Consider the following 15461-nt stretch of genomic DNA (forward strand, 5'->3'; position numbering starts at 1 on the left):
AGAAGCTAAGCATTAGAATCCTTGCTAGGCCATTTCTGTGACGCATTAGGTTTTTTTTCTCTTTGAAAACAGGTTACCCCGCCGGAGGCACTCTGATCCCATCTCTGGTTACAGTGCAACCTGATTTCATTACCATGTGCGTGTTGAACCAAACATGTGACAAATGGCATAGTGCATGCAGTTCGTTACCATTTGCGTTGTCGCAGCCGAAAAAAGACAGTGCATGCAGTTCAGTGACAGAGAAGGAAAAAAGGGACTTATTGATCTCCACGGTGAGATACCAGCAAGACATTCTTTTATTACAGGTGGCCGCTGACAGATTTCTCAGAGCTACTCATACAGTAACGCAAGTACGCAACAGGAGTTTCTTCCTCGCAGCTTCTCACCAGAAAAGCCTACACAGCACAACAACATCTCGCGCGGTCACTGGTACTAACTGGCGAGCTGGCCTTCCTTGACGATGTAGTTCTGCACCGGGAAGTCCTCGCCCTTGAAATACCTATCCAGCATGTCCCTCACACCATCCGCATACCGCAGCTGTATGAATTGTTTGTTTGCCCGCAATAGTCAGCAGCATGCACGAGAACGAATATCAAATACTCATCATGAAAAATGCGCTATCAGTGTACATGTCGTCAAGGACTCAAGGTACACAGACACACTATTAGCTAATTGTTCCAGTTCTCAGTACGATTTTAATCCAGTAAAGCCTTAAGGTGATTGCCATTCTATTGAGTTCTGCTAATGCATGAAGTAGAGACCTAGTGTCCTATGAGGTATTAGAATTAGATAGATTTTCAAACTCAGGTAACAAAACTCAGAACCTGACATGCGCATCAATTGTAGTCCCAGATATGTGAGGGGTCATGGCATGGTTAGGCATGTAGCGCCAGGGGTGATCCTTTGGTGCTGGCTATGGGAACCTGATAGTCGCCTAGAGGGGGGGTGAATAGGGCGAAACTGAAATTTACAAATATAAACACAACTACAAGTCGGGTTAGCGTTAGAAATATAAACGAGTCCACGAGAGAGGGCGCAAAACAAATTGCAAGCAAACGAAGAGTGTGACACGCGGATTTGTTTTACCGAGGTTCGATTCTTGCAAACCTACTCCCCGTTGAGGAGGCCACAAAGGCCGGGTCTCTTTCAACCCTTCCCTCTCTCAAACGGTCCCTCGGACCGAGTGAGCTTTCTCTTCTTAATCAAACGGGAACAAACTTCCCCCGCAAGGACCACCACACAATTGGTGTCTCTTGCCTTGGTTACAATTGAGTTGAACGTAAGAAAGATTGAAAGAAAGCACGATTGCAAAAGCCAAGCGACAAGAGCGACAAATAACACATGGATCACTTTCTCTCTCAAGTCACTAATCACTAATGATCTCTTTTCTCAATTGTGAAACTTGGAGAGATGGAGGCTTTGAATGTGTCTTGGAATGGATTGCTAGCTCTTGTATTGAATGTTGAAGGTTGGAATGCTTGGATCAAGTGAATGGAGGTGGTTGGGGTTGTATTTATAGCCACCAACCACTTCCTAGCCGTTGCTCCATTCTGCTGAGCGCGGACGGTCCGCCCGCCTGGTCCGGACGGTCCGCCCCTGTAGATCAACGGCTGAAAACGCAACGGTCAGCAGTAACGGCTATATCAACGGCTATATCGCATTTAATGCGTCGTCAGATGTCAGATAAAGCCAGTCGCGGACGGTCCGCCCGCCTGGCCCGGACGGTCCGCGAGGCCGCTATAATTCATTTCTCCGAACCCGTTACCTTCGGGTTTTTTCGGTTTCTCACCTACCGGACGGTCCGCGCCTGAGGCCGGACGGTCCGCGCGAGGGCTCGGACGGTCCTTGCTTTTCTTCCGGACGGTCCATAGTGGACACTTGTATTTTTGCATTGGTTCTGTCCAAAGGGTATCCTGGTGTCGCGGACGGTCCGCCGTAGAGGACCGGACGGTCCGCGCTTGGCCTGTTTTTCCAAAAAGCTTCTCCTGTCCGGAATAATCTACGGTATTCCGGACAGTCGATTTAGTATAGTTATAGATGAACCTTTGGCACCTGTAGAACATATAATCTAGAGCAAGCTAGTTAGTCCAATTGTTTGTGTTGGGCGTTTCAACCACCAAAATTAATTAGGGACTATGTGTAAGCCTAATTCCCTTTCAATCTCCCCCTTTTTGGTGATTGATGCCAACACAAACCAAAGCAAATATAGAAGTGCATAATTGAACTAGTTTGCATAATGTAAGTGCAAAGGTTGCTTGGAATTGAGCTGTTTCTTCTTTTGTTAACATTTTGGACCTCGCTTACACCACATGTTTTGTTTTTGCAAACTATTTTGTAAATCCTTTTCAAAGTTCTTTTGCAAATAGTCAAAGGTAATTGAATAAGATTTTGCAAAGCATTTTCAAGATTTGAAATTTTCTCCCCCTGTTTCAAATGCTTTTCCTCCGACTAAACAAAACTCCCCCTAAATGAGATCCTCCTCTTAGTGTTCAAGAGGGTTTTGATATATCATTTTGAAATACTACTTTCTCCCCTTTTGAACACGATAGGAAAACCAATTGATAATATTCTTGGAAACACGAAGTTTTTGAAATTGGTGGTGGTGCGGTCCTTTTGCTTTGGGCTCTTACTTTCTCCCCCTTTGGCATGAATCGCCAAAAACGGAATCATTAGAGCCCTCGGAGTGCTTTCTTCCCCTTTGGTCATAAATAAATGAGTTAAGATTATACCAAAGATGGAGTCCTTTTGCTTGGAGTGACGGCGAAGAATGAGTTACGTAGTGGAAGCCTTTGTCTTCGCCGAAGACTCCAAATTCCCTTTCAATACACCTATGACTTGGTTTGAAATAGACTTGAAAACACATTAGTCATAGCATATGAAAGAGACATGATCAAAGGTATATAAATGAGCTATATGTGCAAGTCAACAAAAGAAATTCCTAGAATCAAGAATGTTTAGCTCATGCCTAAGTTTATTAAAAGTTTGTTCATCAAGAGGCTTGGTAAAGATATCGGCTAATTGATCTTTAGTATTAATGTAAGAAATCTTGATATCTCCCTTTTGTTGGTGATCCCTAAGAAAATGATACCGAATGGCTATGTGTTTAGTGCGGCTATGCTCGACGGGATTATCTGACATCTTAATTGCACTCTCATTATCACATAGCAAAGGGACTTTGGTTAATTTGTAACCGTAGTCCCGCAGGGTTTGCCTCATCCAAAGCAATTGCGCGCAACAATGACCTGCGGCAATGTACTCGGCTTCGGCGGTGGAAAGAGCGACCGAATTTTGCTTCTTTGAAGCCCAAGACACCAAGGATCTTCCCAAGAACTGGCAAGTCCCCGATGTGCTCTTCCTATTGATTTTGCACCCCGCCCAATCGACATCTGAATAACCAATCAAATCAAATGTGGATCCCCTAGGATACCAAAGCCCAAACTTAGGAGTATAATCCAAATATCTCAAGATTCGTTTTACGGCCGTAAGGTGAGCTTCCTTAGGGTTGGCTTGGAATCTTGCACACATGCATACGGAAAGCATAATATCCGGTCGAGATGCACATAAATAGAGTAAGGAACCTATCATCGACCGGTATACCTTTTGATCCACGGACTTACCTCCCGTGTCGAGGTCGAGATGCCCATTAGTTCCCATGGGTGTCTTGATGGGCTTGGCATCCTTCATCCCAAACTTGTTTAGAATGTCTTGAGTATACTTCGTTTGGCTAATGAAGGTGCCCTCTTGGAGTTGCTTCACTTGAAATCCCAAGAAGTACTTCAACTCCCCCATCATAGACATCTCGAACTTCTGTGTCATGATCCTACTAAACTCTTCACATGTAGATTCGTTAGTAGACCCAAATATAATATCATCAACATAGATTTGGCATACAAACAAATCATTTTCAAGTGTTTTGGTAAAGAGCGTAGGATCGGCCTTGCCGACTTTGAAGCCATTAGCAATAAGGAAATCTCTAAGGCATTCATACCATGCTCTTGGGGCTTGCTTGAGCCCATAAAGCGCCTTAGAGAGCTTATAGACATGGTTAGGATACTCACTGTCTTCAAAGTCGGGAGGTTGCTCAACATAGACCTCTTCCTTGATCGGTCCATTGAGGAAGGCACTCTTCACGTCCATTTGATAAAGCTTGAAGCCATGGTAAGTAGCATAAGCTAATAATATATGAATTGACTCAAGGCTAGCTACGGGTGCATAGGTTTCACCGAAATCCAAACCTTCGACTTGTGAGTATCCCTTGGCCACAAGTCGGGCTTTGTTCCTTGTCACCACACCATGCTCATCTTGCTTGTTGCGAAAGACCCATTTGGTTCCTACAACATTTTGGTTAGGACGTGGAACTAAATGTCATACCTCATTCCTAGTGAAGTTGTTGAGTTCCTCTTGCATCGCCACCACCCAATCCGAATCTTGGAGTGCTTCCTCTACCCTGTGTGGCTCAATAGAGGAAACAAAAGAGTAATGTTCACAAAAATGTGCAACACGAGATCTAGTAGTTACTCCTTTATGAATGTCGCCGAGGATGGTGTCGACGGGGTGATCTCGTTGGATTGCTTGGTGGACTCTTGGGTGTGGCGGCCTTTGTTCCTCATCCTCCTTGTCTTGATCATTTGTATCTCCCCTTGATCGTTGCTGTCATCTTGAGGTGGCTCATTTGCTTGATCTTCTACTTCATCAACTTGAGCTTCATCCTCATTTTGAGTCGGTGGAGATGCTTGCGTGGAGGAGGATGGTTGATCTTGTGCATTTGGATGCTCTTCGGATTCCTTAGGACACACATCCCCAATGGACATGTTCCTCAGCGCGATGCATGGAGTCTCTTCATCACCTATATCATCAAGATCAACTTGCTCTACTTGAGAGCCGTTAGTCTCATCAAACACAACGTCACAAGAAACTTCAACTTGTCCAGTGGACTTGTTAAAGACTCTATATGCCCTTGTGTTTGAATCATATCCTAGTAAAAAGCCTTCTACAGTCTTAGGAGCAAATTTAGATTTTCTACCTCTCTTAACAAGAATAAAACATTTGCTACCAAAGACTCTAAAATATGAAATATTGGGCTTTTTACCAGTTAGGAGTTCGTATGATGTCTTCTTGAGGATTCGGTGTAGATACAACCGGTTGATGGCGTAGCAAGCGGTGTTGACTGCCTCCGCCCAAAACCGATCCGAAGTCTTGTACTCATCAAGCATGGTCCTTGCCATGTCCAATAGAGTTCGATTCTTCCTCTCCACTACACCATTTTGTTGAGGTGTGTAGGGAGAAGAGAACTCATGCTTGATGCCCTCCTCCTCAAGGAAGCCTTCGATCTGAGAGTTCTTGAACTCCGTCCCGTTGTCGCTTCTAATTTTCTTGATCCTTAAGCCGAACTCATTTTGAGCCCGTCTCAAGAATCCCTTTAAGGTCTCTTGAGTTTGAGATTTTTCCTGTAAAAAGAATACCCAAGTGAAGCGAGAATAATCATCCACAATAACTAGACAGTACTTACTCCCGCCGATGCTTATGTAAGCGATCGGGCCGAATAGATCCATGTGCAGGAGCTCCAGTGGCCTGTCGGTCGTCATGATGTTCTTGTGTGGATGATGAGAACCAACTTGCTTTCCTGCTTGGCATGCGCTACAAACCCTGTCTTTCTCAAAATGAACATTTGTTAGTCCTAAAATGTGTTCTCCCTTTAGAAGCTTGTGAAGATTCTTCATCCCAACATGTGCTAGTCGGCGATGCCAGAGCCAGCTCATGTTAGTCTTAGCAATTAAGCATGTGTCGAGTTCAGATCTATCAAAATCTACTAAGTATAACTGACCCTCTAACACACCCTTAAATGCTATTGAATCATCACTTCTTCTAAAGACAGTGACACCTACATCAGTAAAGAGACAGTTGTAGCCCATTTTGCATAATTGAGATACAGAAAGCAAATTGTAATCTAAAGAATCTACAAGAAAAACATTGGAAATAGAATGGTCAGGAGATATAGCTATTTTACCAAGACCTTTGACCAAACCTTGATTTCCATCCCCGAATGTGATAGCTCGTTGGGGATCTTGGTTTTTCTCGTAGGAGGAGAACATCTTCTTCTCCCCTGTCATGTGGTTTGTGCACCCGCTATCGAGTATCCAACTTGAGCCCCCGGATGCATAAACCTACAAAACAAGTTTAGTTCTTGACTTTAGGTACCCAAATGGTTTTGGGTCCTTTGGCATTAGACACAAGAACTTTGGGTACCCAAACACAAGTCTTTGACCCCTTGTGCTTGCCCCCAACATATTTGGCAACTACTTTGCCAGATTTGTTAGTCAACACATAAGATGCATCAAAAGTTTTAAATGAAAGACTATGTTCATTTGATGCATTAGGAATTTTCTTCTTAGGCAACTTAGCACGGGTTGGTTGCCTAGAGCTAGATGTCTCACTCTTATACATAAAAGCATGGTTAGAACCAGAGTGAGACTTCCTAGAATGAATTTTCCTAATTTTGTCCTCGGGATAACCGACAGGGTATAAAATGTAACCCTCGTTATCCTGAGGCATGGGAGCCTTGCCCTTAACAAAGTTGGACAATCTTTTAGGAGGGGCATTAAGTTTGACATTGTCTCCCCTTTGGAAGCCAATGCCATCCTTGATGCCAGGGCGTCTCCCACTATAGAGCATACTTCTAGCAAATTTAAATTTTTCATTTTCTAAGTTATGCTCGGCAATTTTAGCATCTAATTTTGCTATATGATCATTTTGTTGTTTAATTAAAGCCATGTGATCATGAATAGCATCAATGTTAACATCTCTACATCTAGTACAAATAGAAACATGCTCAACACTAGATGTAGAGGATTTGCATGAATTAAGTTCAACGATCTTAGCACGCAATATATCATTATTATCTCTAAGATCGGAAATTGTAACATTGCAAACATCTAGTTCTTTAGCCTTAGCAATTAAATTTTCATTTTCTACTCTAAGGCTAGCAAGAGAAATGTTTAATTCTTCAATCCTAGCAAGTAAATCATCATTATTATCTCTAGGATTGGAAATCGAAACATTACAAACATGTGAGTCAACCTTAGCATTTAAACTAGCATTTTCAAGTCTAAGGTTGTCAATCATCTCATGGCAAGTGCTTAGCTCACTAGATAGTTTTTGACATTTTTCTGCTTCTAGAGCGTAAGCATTTTTAACCTTAACATGCTTTTTATTTTCCTTGATTAGGAAGTCCTCTTGGGAGTCCAAGAGGTCATCCTTTTCATGGATGGCACTAATTAGCTCATTTAGTTTTTCCTTTTGTTCCATATTAAGGTTGGCAAAAAGAACGCGCAAGTTATCCTCCTCATTGCTAGCATCATCCTCATCACTAGAGGTTTCATATTTAGTGGAGGATCTTGATTTTACCTTCTTCCTTTTGCCGTCCTTTGCCATGAGGCACTTGTGGCCGACGTTGGGGAAGAGGAGTCCCTTGGTGACGGTGATGTTGGCGGCGTCCTCGTCGGAGGAGGAGTCGGTGGAGCTCTCGTCGGAGTCCCACTCGCGGCATACGTGGGCATCGCCGCCCCTCCTCTTGTGGTACCTCTTCTTTTCTTTCCTCTTTCCCTTCTTGTCGTTATCCCTGTCACTGTCACTTGATAATGGACATTTAGCGATAAAGTGACCGGGCTTACCACACTTGTAGCAAACCTTCTTGGAACGAGATTTGTAATCCTTCCCCTTCCGTTGCTTGAGGATTTGACCAAAGCTTTTGATGATTAAAGCCATCTCCTCATTGTCGAGCTTGGAGGCGTCAATTGGTTGTCTACTCGGTGTAGACTCCTCCTTCTTCTCCTCCGTTGCCTTAAATGCCACCGGTTGTGCTTCGGACGTGGAGGGTTCATCAAGCTCGTTGATCTTCTTGGAGCCCTTGATCATACATTCAAAGCTCACAAAATTCCCGATAACTTCCTCGGGGGTCATTTGAGTATATCTAGGATTACCACGAATTAATTGAACTTGAGTGGGGTTAAGGAAAATAAGTGATCTCAAAATAACCTTAACCACCTCGTGGTCATCCCATTTCTTGCTCCCGAGGTTGCGCACTTGGTTCACCAAGGTTTTGAGCCGGTTGTACATATCTTGTGGCTCCTCCCCTTGGCGAAGACAGAAGCGACCGAGCTCCCCCTCGATCGTTTCCCGCTTGGTGATCTTGGTGAGTTCATCACCCTCGTGCGTGGTCTTGAGTAGGTCCCAAATCTCCTTTGCATTCTTCAACCCTTGCACCTTGTTGTACTCCTCCTTGCTTAGAGAGGCAAGGAGTATGGTTGTAACTTGAGAGTTGAAGTGCTCGATTTGGGCCACTTCGTCCGTATCGTAGTCTTCATCCCCTACGGATGGTACCTGCGCTCCAAACTTAACAACATTCCATATACTTTTGTGGAGTGAGGTTAGATGAAATTTCATTAAATCACTCCACCTAGCATAATCTTCACCGTCAAAGGTTGGCGGTTTGCCTAATGGAACGGAAAGTAATGGAGTATGTCTAGATGTACGAGGATAGTGTAAGGGGATCTTACTAAACTTCTTGCGCTCTTGGCGCTTAGAAGTTACGGACGGCGCATCGGAGTCGGAGGTCGATGTTGATGAAGTGTCGGTCTCGTAGTAGACCACTTTCCTCATCCTCTTGTGCTTGTCGCCTTTCCGATGCGACTTGTGAGAAGAAGATTTTTCCTTCTTCTCTTTGTGATGTGAGGAAGAAGATCTTTTCTCCTTCTGTTTGGAGGAGTCCTTCTTCTTCTCCTTCCTCTTGGTGCGGGACTCTTCCGATGAAGTGCTCCCTTGGCTTGTAGTGGGCTTGTCGCCGGTCTCCAGCTCCCTCTTGGCGTGATCTCCCGACATCACTTCGAGCGGTTAGGCTCTAATGAAGCACCGACTCTGATACCAATTGATAGTCGCCTAGAGGGGGGTGAATAGGGCGAAACTGAAATTTACAAATATAAACACAACTACAAGCCGGGTTAGCGTTAGAAATATAAACGAGTCCGCGAGAAAGGGCGCAAAACAAATTGCAAGCAAATGAAGAGTGTGACACGTGGATTTGTTTTACCGAGGTTCGGTTCTTGCAAACCTACTCCCCGTTGAGGAGGCCACAAAGGCCGGGTCTCTTTCAACCCTTCCCTCTCTCAAACGGTCCCTCGGACCGAGTGAGCTTTCTCTTCTTAATCAAACGGGAACAAACTTCCCCCGCAAGGACCACCACACAATTGGTGTCTCTTGTCTTGGTTACAATTGAGTTGAACGTAAGAAAGATTGAAAGAAAGCACGATTGCAAAAGCCAAGCGACAAGAGCGACAAATAACACACGGATCACTTTCTCTCTCAAGTCACTAATCACTAATGATCTCTTTTCTCAATTGTGAAACTTGGAGAGATGGAGGCTTTGAATGTGTCTTGGAATGGATTGCTAGCTCTTATATTGAATGTTGAAGGTTGGAATGCTTGGATCAAGTGAATGGAGGTGGTTGGGGTTGTATTTATAGCCACCAACCACTTCCTAGCCGTTGCTCCATTCTGCTGAGCGCGGACGGTCCGCCCGCCTGGTCCGGACGGTCCGCCCCTGTAGATCAACGGCTGAAAACACAACGGTCAGCAGTAACGGCTATATCAACGGCTATATCGCATTTAATGCGTCGTCAGATGTCAGATAAAGCCAGTCGCGGACGGTCCGCCCGCCTGGCCCGGACGGTCCGCGAGGCCGCTATAATTCATTTCTCCGAACCCGTTACCTTCGGGTTTTTTCGGTTTCTCACCTACCGGACGGTCCGCGCTTGAGGCCGGACGGTCCGCGCGAGGGCTCGGACGGTCCTTGCTTTTCTTCCGGACGGTCCATAGTGGACACTTGTATTTTTGCATTGGTTCTGTCCGAAGGGTATCCTGGTGTCGCGGACGGTCCGCCGTAGAGGACCGGACGGTCCGCGCTTGGCCTGTTTTTCCAAAAAGCTTCTCCTGTCCGGAATAATCTACGGTATTCCGGACAGTCGATTTAGTATAGTTATAGATGAACCTTTGGCACCTGTAGAACATATAATCTAGAGCAAACTAGTTAGTCCAATTGTTTGTGTTGGGCGTTTCAACCACCAAAATTAATTAGGGACTATGTGTAAGCCTAATTCCCTTTCAGAACCACACATCACCACCATATCCTGAGAAATGGGAATGAGATGCTCCATGTTACACAAAGTATCGGTCAATGTAGGAATATAGTCGCATTATTTCCCTATTCTTCAGATAAAATGTAGGCAGGGTGTCTTTTCAGGAAAGCAAAACGGCTCATTTGAAGTTTTCGTACTGAAGCCACGGAATACAAAGCATGCCAAGCTTAAGGAAAATAATATTAATTCATGGACCCCTTCAGTAGAATCAGACTAACTTATGTAGCAATACTGTTGTGTAAAGAGACAAAGAAAACATATTAACGTAGTAAGTACCAGCAATGTGACCGCTAGAACATGCATCTGCGACTGCTCGAGCATCCATGATTGCTCCTCGAGCATTATTCACAACAATTACACCTTTCTTCATCTTTGCAATCCTCTCTTTGTTAAACATGCCTCTGAAAAAAAACAGCAAACAAAACTCAGAAAATACTGTCAAACTATTTTGGAAATGTCAGGTACATGATGAATACAAACCTTGTTTTCTCCGTAAGAGGTGTGTTGATCACAATCACATCACACTTTGGAAGCATAGCATCCAGGTCCTCCTCAAATTTGGCCCCAATTTCTTTCTCAAGCTCTAGGTCAATCTGAAGTCTGTCATGGTAAAGTAGGTTGCAGTTAAAGGGCTTAAGACGCTGAAGCAAGAGCCTGCCAATACGACCAGCCCCAACAGTCCCAACAGTTTTTCCTTCAAGATCATAAGCTCCGTGGGCAATGCCTGCTACGTTCCATTCACCTTGAACTACCTGTTGGTACCCAGGCAAGAAGTTCCTGAGCAGAATCAGAATGCGCAAGAGCTCATCTTCTGCCACAGAGACAGTGTTGCTTCCAGTGACCTCAGCCACAGTTAAGCCCGCAGCAGCAGCTGCTGGAAGATCAATATGATCGGAGCCGATTCCTGCCGTGAGAAGAAGCTCAAGATTCTTCGCCTTCTTTATCCTCTCTGCAGTGACATAAGCTGGGTGGAATGGGGTGGTAATCAGGACATGCATGTCTTCAATGTGCTTCTCCAGTTCTGAAAACAGTTACAGAAATCATTTAGTCGAAACAAGTACAGATATGAAAAGATATTAGTGTTTTTTTATACTAAGGCCGTGTTCCAAACCTCAAACTAACGGTTAGCAGCTAAAATTAACTGAGTGGTTCAGAACAGACCAGCCAATAAACCATATAATTGTTAGTTATATCTCTTAAATAGCTATATAACAGTTGTTAGCTGCTCTAACCCAGCTAAAACCAGCCAAATAACTTATTAGTTGACTAATAATTAACTGTAGAGGTTTGGAATAGGCCTAAATAAGTATAGTTAGATTTGTTAGGAAATGCATTTCCATTTGGAGGTGTCGAGCTCTAAACAAGTCTAGAACTTTCTTGGGGTGGAGTTAGTTTCACGCAAGAGCAGTGTTTAGGAGCTTATCACATGTTCACAGGCCAAAGTGATCACTATTATCTCTTCCGAGAAAGAAAGAGGCAGCAAATACAAGGGTCAGGCCGTCAGATGATGCCATCATTCTCTGCACTCTTAACAACAGAACAGACCAGTTTTATGACAGTCTTTGTGCATTTTTGCCGTGCATTCCAAGCAATATACACCCCTTGAAGTCTGTAACCCTTCCTTTTCTTTTTTTCTGAATGCATATCGGACCAACAGCTTCCTAGAATACAGATCACAGATCCAATTGCTAGATACTACGGCCTCAGGCGAGGCCAGGTCGTGAAGATCATCAGGCCCAGCGAGACGGCGGGCAGATACGTTACATACCGCTACGTTGTATGACAGAACGTCAGAACACTGAAGAAGAAGAGAACCACAGATATGTCAAAAAAAACTCAGCTAATTTAAGAGATATAACTAACAATTATATGGTTTATTGGCTGGTCTGTTCTGAACCACTCAGCTAATTTTAGCTGCTAACCGTTAGTTTGAATTAATGTTAAGCAGACCCAAACAAGATATCTCAAATGGTCATAGAATGGAATTGCTGGTAATATTAATTCAAAGTGATCAAAATAGCAAACCTGAACATTTCTTTCCTCCATTAGAATCTCATTCGCCTTCTCACACAAAACCCTTACTTGTACCACATAAATTGCAGGGGATCGAAGCCTCCAATTCAGTACTACAAATCATCACAATCTTGAACTGAAGAGGAGGGTTAACGGACTGTTAGAAACATCCATTCCCATCTAGTATTTCCATCTGATACTGTAAATAATCGTAATACTCAACTGAAGCCAAATAATTAGCTGTCGATCAGAAACATGCTCCCATCCAGTGTACTGCTTTCCTAGTGATAAGGCGAACAGAACAGCTGCTACAAGTATTTAGTTTTCAATTTCAGTTCAACAAGTATTCCAACATTATGCACATGCATATACCTGTTAAGATGTTTAAAATTCAAGCTATATCATGGTGATATGTAAATCAGCGAAGTATTGATGTAGAGATCAAATAAATGAGGCAATGCAACTTTACTGAAACTGGAATTTTAGACCAACGTGCTGACTACTGAACAAGAAAAAATGAACTGTATGAATAAAATCATGCTACAAAAGTTGTGAATCATAGGACAATATGTTAATTAAATCATGCTACAAATGATAGTGCAGTCCTTTATTTAATAAAAAATAGAAAACACAATATGTTTCATGTATCATTACCATGCAGTGTAATCAGATTGATGAAATGGGCATCATACATAAGATTCAACATCAATTACACTAACCTTACTATAAGATGTAGAGGACGATGCTCCACCCAGCTTGCTCAGCTCTCTCCCTCCAAGCAGCAAAAGCACGGCTTGGACCTACGGACGAAACCAATAGCTCTCATCAATCTTGCTAATTGAATTGACTACAAGCAGAGAAAACAAGTTCACATCTATAGAGGGTAGAAGAGGAGGGGCCATTTTAGGGGAGACAAAGAGAACCAACACTGTGCGAGTCCATCTGCCTGGAATGCAACTCGCCATGGAAAAAGAGGGTGAGTTGGTTGGTCGCCATGGGCGGCACAACCCCAGCCACGAGGTGCTCCACAGATGGGGCAACGACGGCGAGGGGCGGGGCGGCGATCCCATCTGCCGGTTGCAGGTGCTGACCGTGCCTCCACCAATGGGGCAACGACGGCGAGAGCGGGGCAGCGATCCCATCCGCCGGCTGCTGGTGTCGATCGGGCCCCATCACGGCTAGTACGACTTGTTTCCATCGTTGTTGGACGTGACGAGATCAGATCAAACAATAGGATGTGGGATGAAGGGTAACCCTATGTGGGAGAGCAGTGGGCGACGAGCGGCGCGTGCGGAGAGAGGGAGAGGAGGGGTTGTGAGCGCGCGGAGAGAGGGAGAGGAGGGGTCGTGAGGCGGCCTGCCTATGGAGAACGCCCTGAGGCTCACGCGGAGAGAAGGTGAGGGCGCACGCGACGGCTCGTGGAGAGAGCGACAACGGGGAGGAAGAGTGGCGGCCACAGCCTGACGAAGCCGGAAAGGAGGTGGCGGTGGGAGAGAACCTGTGCGGGGGAAGAAGGGGGTGACGGGGGCGCGGGCAGGAGCACGGGTCAAGGATGGACGGGCGCGGCAATGCAGCGCAAATTTGGGCATCAGGAGAGGGAGCGAGGGATGGCGTGACGTGCGGGAGGTCGCGAGCGAGAGCCGGGGGCGGGGGCACGGTGCCTGTGGACGCCCTCACTGTATTCTTATGATGTAGTAGAGATAAACACCTTTTGATCTAAAACATCACGATATTATCTTAAGACTAGAAAAATATTATTGTGTTTCAAACAGGTCCTTTGTGCAGTATTATATAGGAGTGGCGAGTACTCACTAGTAGTTACTACTACTTTTTTTTAAGTGCATTTTTTCATTTGCGGTCTTTTCTAATCTTAAAAAACAATAAAACCAAACACCAAATACTACGTAGCTGTCAAAATCAATTGAGACACTATCCAAAAAGTGATATCCAAAGCGGTTTTCCATGGTCCAAACATATTGTGTCGTCAAATATTGCATACGTTATCTATAGGGATGGCAACGGGGATTTCCCCGTCGGAGAATGGCTCCCCATTCCCGTCCCCGAGGGGAGGAAAATTCCTCATCCCCGTCCCTGCGAACGCTCACGGGGGAGCTTTTTCTCTCATCCCCGTCCCCGTCAGGGAATTTATCCTCGTGGGAAACCCCACGGGGAATCTGTCCCCACTAGAAGTACAATATTTAAATATAAATTTAAATTAATTGTATCAAATTAATACAAATTTAACAAACAAGATTGAAAATTACAAAAGACATCTACTTTAGAGTTTAGTTTGCTATTTTATAACATGTCATACATTGAGTTTTTACTATAATTCTAACAAATAAATTGACTAACTTGAATAAAAAAGTTTCGTGGGGCGGGTACACGGTGAACGGGGACCGCGAACCCGACGGAGATTAAATTCCTCTATTTAGATCCCCGCGGGGACTAAATTAGTCTCATACCCGTCCCCTAATAGGGGAATTCCCCGCCGAGAATCGGGGATCGGGTCCCCATTGCCATCTCTAGTTATCTAAGATCATATACTATCCTAAACGGTTTTACATGTTAAAAAAACAATATAAGTTTAGTTTGGTCTTTTCTAGGGAGTCTATACCATCAAATATTAGCGTAGGTCTTCTAAGTTTCCATCAGTAATTTATGGAGTAATTGGTTTGAGGAATGGTATAGTCCATCATCTTCCCACTCCTTACTTTTTTGTTTGGTTTGTGGAATGGAGTGGGTTAATCCATCACCATCTCATTCCTCATAGTTAGTTGTTTAATACTAATATGTGGAATGGAGTCATCCCACCAAATTTGAGGAATGAACCCATGATGCACCACTTCATTTTGGATAGAGTGATTCATCAAACCAAACACCTCATTAAAGTGGGTTCATTTAAAACCAGTCTCGTGTTTTTGGGATCTCACGCACCGTGAGGCTTAGTCTAATTAGGGAGTGTTTGGGTTGGCTCCAGTTTCAGCTCTAGTGGAGAGCTATAGTTTATAATATCGATTTAAAAAGTTTTTATAAATAATTTTAATATAAATAATAAATAGAGTGACTTATTTAAATGTCTTCTAAAGGCTTACAGCCCTAGCTCCACGATTTTCTAGAGCACCTAATGACCTGCTCCATCAACTCCACAAAATTTCCTAGAGTTGGAGCTGTCTCAAACAGGGGCACATGGTCTTAATATCGAAACACTCTAGATCGAAGACATAGATCCTGATCCCTCCCGTCCTCCACATTCGT

The 15461-nt window shown here is 44.1% G+C and overlaps 1 protein-coding gene across 1 annotated transcript; it reads right to left on the bottom strand.

Annotated features, from left to right (window-relative positions):
- Positions 1–834: 834 nt before the first annotated feature.
- Positions 835–11243, bottom strand: LOC103654936 (formate dehydrogenase 1, mitochondrial). Its single transcript, XM_008681743.4, has 4 exons — positions 10671–11243; positions 10467–10591; positions 10163–10181; positions 835–923 (listed from the first exon to the last, which is right to left on the bottom strand). Exons 1-4 carry the CDS (start codon positions 11186–11188, stop codon positions 914–916), a joined length of 672 nt encoding a protein of 223 aa, XP_008679965.1. The 5' UTR covers positions 11189–11243; the 3' UTR covers positions 835–913.
- Positions 11244–15461: the final 4218 nt, after the last annotated feature.

Source organism: Zea mays, chromosome 4, assembly GCF_902167145.1.
Source record: "Zea mays cultivar B73 chromosome 4, Zm-B73-REFERENCE-NAM-5.0, whole genome shotgun sequence".
Taxonomy (NCBI): Eukaryota; Viridiplantae; Streptophyta; class Magnoliopsida; order Poales; family Poaceae; genus Zea; species Zea mays.

Coding starts and splice junctions, on each gene's coding strand:
- LOC103654936 (XM_008681743.4), bottom strand. CDS start 11,188: ATGCATGTCCTGATTACCACCCCATTCCACCCAGCTTATGTCACTGCA. Junction 10,592..10,670: donor CCTCTTACGGAGAAAACAAG/GTTTGTATTCAT, acceptor GTTTTTTTTCAG/AGGCATGTTTAACAAAGAGA.